Source organism: Rana temporaria, chromosome 10, assembly GCF_905171775.1.
Source record: "Rana temporaria chromosome 10, aRanTem1.1, whole genome shotgun sequence".
Classification (NCBI taxonomy): domain Eukaryota; kingdom Metazoa; phylum Chordata; class Amphibia; order Anura; family Ranidae; genus Rana; species Rana temporaria.
The window spans coordinates 23915822-23923809 of NC_053498.1; the positions used below are offsets into that span (position 1 = coordinate 23915822).

Below are 7988 nucleotides of genomic sequence, written 5' to 3' on the forward strand. Positions count from 1 at the left end.
AGTGTTGTTGTTATGTCTCCAAGGAAGACTCCATGTGTTGGTAAAAAAGGTGTTCTTGCTAATCCTTTCCAGATTAACAATTTACAATCCAGAGCTCCTTTGAGAGAAGGAACGTTTGTCATTATATTGTGGAGCTATAATATTTCAGAATGGAAAATTTCTACAAGGTTTCCACAATGTCAAAGACATTTGGTTAATATGGAATTGGGTATTGAAAGATGGTTTGGAATTAATAGTTGGAATCATTACAGAAATAAACGTGGTATTGTTGAAGGTGCGTTAGGTGGTTTAGGTATAGTTTGGAGTATAGCAAATAGTATGGATATTAACATGTTAACAACCTAAATCGGGGGTTTGTATTGTGTAGAAGGAGATTTAGTGGCCATAAATGTTAATGGGTTAAGACCAAATCTATCTCATTTGTTTTTTGAGAAATATAAGTGCTAGTTCTTCACAATACAATATATCTCAGATAGATGAATTTCCTTTGAGGGAATGGGTTAATGTAATTCAAAAGGATCAAGGTTTATTAATGGCTTTAGCTAAAGAACGTAAGAATGCAGAGATATTGTTTAAGCATGAGCAAGGGAATTTACAAGAAGTAGCTCATCAATGGTCTGCTTTTGCAGGTTCTAGCTGGTGGAGACAATTCAGAACTAGTATATCCAATTGGGGAAAAACTTCAATTACTTCCACAGCAGGAAATATTTTATCGCATCCTATAGTTATTATTTTTATTATTATTATGTTATGCATTATAAATCTATTATGTTTAATGTTTAGAATGAAAAAAATTGTATAGGCAAATCAGAAATGAAATTAAGAAAGGTGATGATATGTTGCAAAATAAGCTTAAAAGAAGAATGGGTTTCGGTGTTGCAAACTCGGTTACAAATGACAATACATCTGGAAATATTGAAGCAAAGACAGAGTATATGTGACATGAATGATGTATAAATGATTAGAATGGAAAATATGATCATTATTCATATTTCCGAGGGGAATGTTATATTCTTAATATCTAAAATTTAATCTGGTTATAATATTATTGAGAGTATAAAATTCTATTAAGTGATATGGATGTTGGGCTTTGAGTTAATAATCTCCTGATGTGACATTTGAACCCAGTTATCAATTTCCAGAAGCTGTCCAGACATATTATTAATATTCTAAATATCTTATGTTTTTTAAAAGGTATTTCTTACAAGTGATGTTTTGTTTGAAAGATTGCATTTGAAGGCAGACTGATCCCTTTCCCCCCCATATCCTGTTGAGAAATTTCCTATAGACATTGTCTTTGGGTTGGCTGTAGCCCATCACCCACTTCCTATGTAACTTGGGATAAATGAAACCAGATGTTAAACTTTATACTTCACTCTTTTGCTCCACCCTTTGGGAGGGTTTACTTTTCGGTGTGAAAGTCAAAGAAAGGACCTTGAAGTTTATAAAAAGTTTGGGTTGCTAGGAGGGAGGTCTCTTCTTCACTTCATCCATCTTCAAGAACTTTCTTTTATTTTGAACTTTTATTTGAAGCTATGAATGTACTGTAACTGTACTTATTATTATATTTTATAGTGTGTATATTAAAACACACGGTTTTTATTCACGTTAATTCGCAAATTTATTAAATTATTAAAACTTTATATAGCATGCATGATGGCATACAAAGTAGTACCCATCAGATCTCAGTTACAAATCATGAAATGCAATATACAATTTAATTCAGTTATATAGGCCATTATATAGGCCATGAAGTAATATACAAATTAAACTCTTCTTACAGCTGTTAGACACTTGCCTCCAGTCAAATCAATGCCAGAATGCATGGCGGGGCTTACTGTTTGTAGACTGTAGCCCATTGTTTCAGCCCATTCTGCAAAAATGCTTAGATAGGTTAAGTTGCATGATAATATATCTTCTTTTAAAGCTTGTAGTAATATATCTTTCCTTGCAAGTGTCCTTTATTTTACAACAGCTGAGAATCTGCAGTTGACCTTGACTTACTTCTGGAGCTTGCTTGGATAGGTTCTTCCATGAAAGCGCTCTCAAATATCGACTGGAAGGATCTCCAGAACTTTTCTTTGAAATCCCGACCAACGAATACATAGATAATAGGGTTGATACAGCTATTTATAACGGCCAGATTTTTACAGAGTGGTATTGCGATCAGTACAACATACTTGAGATGATGGTTGCCACAGTAATCCAAAGATAGTTCCAGGAAGAAGAATAAATGGAGGGGAAACCAGCAGACAAAGAAAGCAATAATCACAGCTACAGCAATTTTGAACGGCTTGCTAGATGTGGTCATGCGCTTTCTTCGAATACGCAACAGAATGATTGCATAACATGAGATGATAACAACTAAAGGTATGACAAAACTGAAGATAAATCTTGAAATGGCCAGACCAATATCTATTGCCTTTGCAACATCTTTGTCTTCAATGTTATAAGTGCAGACAGTTCTCTTACCTATGACCTTTGTGTCTAAGTATATGACATACGGCACACTGAAAATGATTGCTAGAATCCAAATTGCCAGGGCCACATAGGATGCCAGCCTCGGAGTTCGGTGATTTTGGCACCAGACAGGGTATATGACGGAGATGCAACGGTCAATGCTAATAGCGGTGATCAGGAGGATACTGGCATAAAGATTGATGAAGAAAATAGCATTGTTCATCCTACACATGAATCCACCAAAAATCCAATTAAAATTTATGGCTACGGTGATAATTCTGAATATGAGGACAAACATAAAGGTGAAGTCAGCTATGGCTAAATTGAGATACCACACAATGTTAACAGTCCTTCTCATCTTGAAGACGGTGAAATAGATAACCAGCCCGTTCCCTATTGTCCCGAGCACAAAAGCCAAAATGTGTCCAATCATGTAGATGATACGGAGAGCATATCTCAGTCTTTCATCATAGTCATTATAGGTTGGCATAATGGGTATATTGTTGGTGACAGAGCTGGTCACAATCTCTCCTTGAGTGACATCAGCAGTTGGATATGGCACCGTGAAATCCATCTTTCTCCCAAAACAAAGTCAGGATCAAGAAATGCTACAAAATGTAAATGAAAACAGAAAAGTTGAATAATCAATCTAGCAATCTACCTTTGCAGAAAAATATAAAAAGTGAAATAGGCTTTGTCTAAACTTAAATTCTGCTGTACTGTGTGCATAATGAAAAGGCACTGACCTGTAAAATTTAGAATGATTAAACAAAACATTAATAAAAGCCTAATTCCATGCACAAAACATATATTAATATATTCCTCAATAGCTACAATGGATAACAATCAATTTTGTGTGCATTAAGTGCTTTGGAAAGTCCAGTTAAATTAATATTACTGTTTTTCATTTTGGAATGAGTAATTGAGGGTTATAACCCCTGTTGGTTTTGTTTCTGCAACTCTGGCCCATTAGAGAGATTTGCATTAACTTCCTGTTGCATAGAAAAGACGAAAGCCTCGTACACACGACCGAGGAACTCGACGGGCGAAACACATCGTTTTCCTCGTCGAGTTCCTTGTTAGGCTGTCGAGAAACTCGACAAGGCAAGTTTCTCCATTCCCGTCGAGGAAAAAGAAGACATGCTCTCTTTTTGGCTCGACGGGATCCTCGACAGTTTCCTCGTCGAAAAATGTACACACGACCGGTTTCCTCTGCAAAAAAAAAATCCCAGCAAGTTTCTTGCTGGTTTTTGCAGAGAATATCGGTCGTGTGTACGAGGCCTGAAAGTTAGAGGAAATCCCTCCAAAATGAGGGAATCCCTGGTTGTAACCATAACTAGTGTTCCCATTGGAAAATGTCCCCTCTATTACTGTTCTTGGGGCAACTCACAATTTTGAATTTTCTTTTACCTTCACTTTCAATGATAAAGGTAAACATTGCAATTAAAGAGAATGAATCTGCCCAACAGCAATAAAAACTGGCAGGGGTTCTAGTCCTTCTCAATTTCAAAACTAGAGCCGCGTATCTCTGTGCGGGCATAGTGCATCTCATATGCGCTACGCCGACGTAACATAGAGAGGCAAGTACAGTATTCACAAAGCACTTGCTCCCAAAGTTATGGCGGCGTAGCGTAAATGGGCCGGCGTAAGCCCGCCTAATTCAAATTAGGAAGGTAGTAGGCGTGTTGTATTAAAATTAGCCGTGACCCCATGTAAATGAATTCCCGAACGAATGGCGCATGCGCGCGCATGCTCAGAATCACGTTGAATTTACGCCCTAAGATACGACGGCTCAATGGCAACGACGTAAACGTAACCTACGCCCAGCCCCATTCACGTACGACTTACGTAAATGACGTAAAACCCGACGGCTGTTGCGTCGTCCATACCTTTGCATTGGCTGCGCCACCTATAGAGGTGTTTTATCTTTACGCCGGACGTACGCCTTGCGTAAATGGCGTAGCTTACTGCGACGGGCGCAAGTACGTTCGTGAATCGGCGTATCTCGCTCATTTACATATTCGATGCGTAAATCAATGGAAGCGCCCCTAGCGGCCAGCGTAAATATGCACCCAAGATACGACGGCGTAGGAGACTTACGTCGGTCGTAGGAAGCCAAAATTCAGGCGTATCTTGTACTGTGAATTAGGCGCATAGATACGACAGCACATCCATGGACTTACGCGGCGTATCATTAGATACGTCGGCGTAAGTCTTTGTGAATCCGGGCCTATGTTTTCTCTTTAGTTATACTTTAAATCTGAAACCCATCATAAGCAAATATTGTCAAAATACAAGAGAAAGGGAGTATTCTTACTTGCATCTTGTAGCTTGGCCGACTAATCATTTCCTGTGATTTGAGCAGTTTTGAGAGGCTATATATAAACTAGTTTGATGTCTGACACTAGAGGACCCCTTGATAACGTCCTATTGGATAAAATACGTCAGAGAGGAGACACTAGCGCTGACGTCAGGCAACTGTCCGATACTGAGTCAGCAGTGACACCCATTGTTATGTTTTTATGATTCATTTTACTTTGGCTTTTAACATGCAAATCCAATAAATACTACACTATGGAGACTTTAGCTGGTTTCCGTGAGCTTTATTTAATACAGCTACATCTGGATGGTGCGAGTTGCTGAACAGCTTTCCCCACAACAGATGGCAGATCTACACTGAAAAAGACAAAAAGGACATCAATTTTGCTTGGGTACAACATCGCATGACGCGCAATTGTCAGTTAAAGCGACGCAGTGCCGTATCGCAAAAATGGCCTGGTCATTAAGGGGGAAAATCTTCTGGGGCTGAAGTGGTTAAGGTGAAAAATCTTCTGCAGTGCAGCAGCCCCCAGAGCTCCTTTTTTACTTTCCTGAGCCCGTTCGTTCGACTGGAACAAGCACAGCAGCTCCAGGCGCTGTCTCGGGTCCTCATTGGATAGATTGATAGCAGCAGGAGCCATTGGCTCCTACTGCTCTCAATAAAATCCAGTGACACAGGAGCCAGGGGGCAGGGATGAGTCCTGCTGTCTGTGTCAATGGACGCAGAAGCAGGACTCGGGAGCGCAACCGTACAAGTGCCCCCAGAGAGAGCGGGTCTCCGAGGTGTCACTCGAGAAGAGGAGGAGCCAGAAGCACTGCAGGTGGGGCCCCAGAAGAGGAGGATCGGGGCCACTCCAAACCAAAACAAAAACAAAAACCAAACAAATCTTTAAGCCTCGTACACATGACCGGATTTCCATCGGACAAAGCGTAGGACTTTTGTCTGAAGGGCGTTGGCAATGAACTTGTATAGCATACAGCGGCAAAGAATTGTCGGCCAACAAAAACTAAACTATGCGGTTTTTCAGCTCTTTAGTGCCACCCTTTGGGCAACTTATGCTAATGTTGTGTTATGGTGAGTATTGCTTCTGAGCATGCGTGTTTGTACTTTTAAGTTTTGTCCGAGGACTTGCGTACACTCGATCGGATAACCCGACAACACACAATTGTTGTCGGAAAAATTTAAAGCATGCTATCCAACATTTGTTGTCCGATGGAGCATACAAACGTTTGGATTTTCCGACAACAGCCTGCCATCACACAATTCCTGTCGGAAAATCCGATCATGTGTACGGGTCTTAACAATCACTTTTATTAAATTTGATAATAATAAAAAAAAATACGCAATAAAACCCAATTGTATTAATAACCCAAACTAGTTAATGATCCATAAATGCATTTTTCAATGGAAATAAAATGTGTAATAATAAAACAATATGTCAAACAGGCCAAACAAAATAAAATGTAAAATAAATGACATATATGATATGTAAACATAAAAACACTAAAGACTTTATTAAATGATTTATACTTCACTGTCTGTTTGATATTATAAAAAGAGGTGTGTTTTGAACATATTAACTTAGTATAGAATGTATACAGTCAGCTTTTTATAGGCACTGCCTATCAGGAATCAGGAAATATGGGGCCCCTAACACAGTTTCTTCAGGCATGGGCCCCCTGGAGGGAACCGGGGGGGGGGGGGGGGTGCCGCCTCAAATTGAGAAGCAGGGGGGCTGCCGCAAATTGAGAAAATTGAGAGGCGAGGGGGGGGGGCGTAAATTGAGAAGCGGGGGTGCCACGAATTGAGAAGCGGGGGGTGCTGGGTGCTGGAGACCTCTGGGACCTTTAATTAAAAAATATATATGTATAAAAAAAAAGGGGGGTTGCCTTCCTGGGGCCCTAGGGACCTATGGGCCCTTTAAAAAAAAATATATATATATAAAAATAAAAAATAAATTATAAAAAAGGGGGGTTGCCATCCAGGGCCCCGGGGACCTCCGGGCCCGTGGGGATGTCTGGGCCCTTTAATAAAAATAAAAACAAGAAAAAATATATAAAAAAATTAATTAAAAAAACATTTTTTTAAAAAAAGTAAATAAAAAAAAGGGGGGGTTGCCCTAGATATAAAAAAAATGAACATTCTTTTTTTTATATATTTTTTTTTTTTTTTTAAAAGGGAGGTTGCCATCTGGGCCCCTGGGAACCTCCGGGCCCCTTACAGGTGTACTGCCTGTTTCCCCCTGATGGCGGCCCTGGGCAGAAATATAAAACAATGTAACTTTCTAAGTTAGAAAACCTCCCTGTCTCACATTTTCAATGAAATGGATACAAAGATTGGCTCTTATAACACTATTGATACTTTAGTTTGCCACAACATGGACCATCCTTTATATTTAACTGTAGCTACTGCCTATTTAGATTATGTAAAAGCTCATAATGTAAGTTTAAAGATAACTAACTTCATGTAACAAATTGCTTTGTTTCTCTATTGGACCAGCTTACAAAACAGAAAGGACTTGATTCACTAAAGACAAATAGACATAAGGGAAGTTATTCTTTGCAATAACATTTTCCCCAAAGACTAGCAAATCTGGGGAAATTAAACTTTGCAAAAAATACCCAATCAAGTTCAATAAATAAAAAAAATAAAATAAAAAAAACAGTATCTGTTCTTGCACATGATTAAATGACAAAAGTTATCAAGCATTACCACATTTAATGTCAAACTCTTTTGCAAAGTGCAACTTTCATTGCAAAGCGAACTGCCGATTTGCCTTTAGTAAATCAGGTTTTGTATCACATTTGTTTCCACCTTTATATATATATATATAATAAAGTATTATTATGTAATAAAATATGAAAGAATGTACAAAAATGTTTGCATATTTGAGTGAATGTATTTGTAAAGTCATGTTACTTACTTGGATTTGCAGCTGTTGATGTTTTTTCCTAAAACTTTGCTCTTCTTATGAACTTTTCTGATGATGTTGAGACAGATATATACATGCTGAGTTGCAAAAATACTTCCTAGATATTACTGCGCAATACAGGGAAGTTTACACTAAGGTAACATCCTATTTCAAAGATTCTCCTTAAAAGTGGTTAACCTCCCTGGCGGTATGATTATTTCAGATTTTAGGTGCTGAAAGCGGTACCATTATTTTGCAAGGAAATTTGGCGTTTTATATTGTAGGCCTGTAATTCTT

The 7988-nt window shown here is 38.6% G+C and overlaps 1 protein-coding gene across 1 annotated transcript; it reads right to left on the bottom strand.

The window, feature by feature from the left end:
• Window positions 1-986: 986 nt before the first annotated feature.
• On the bottom strand, window positions 987-7778 carry LOC120916443 (chemokine-like receptor 1). The gene is made up of 2 exons (XM_040327415.1): window positions 7704-7778; window positions 987-3068 (listed from the first exon to the last, which is right to left on the bottom strand). The coding sequence occupies exon 2, from the start codon at window positions 3032-3034 to the stop codon at window positions 1967-1969; it is 1068 nt and encodes a 355-aa protein (XP_040183349.1). The 5' UTR covers window positions 3035-3068; window positions 7704-7778; the 3' UTR covers window positions 987-1966.
• Window positions 7779-7988: the final 210 nt, after the last annotated feature.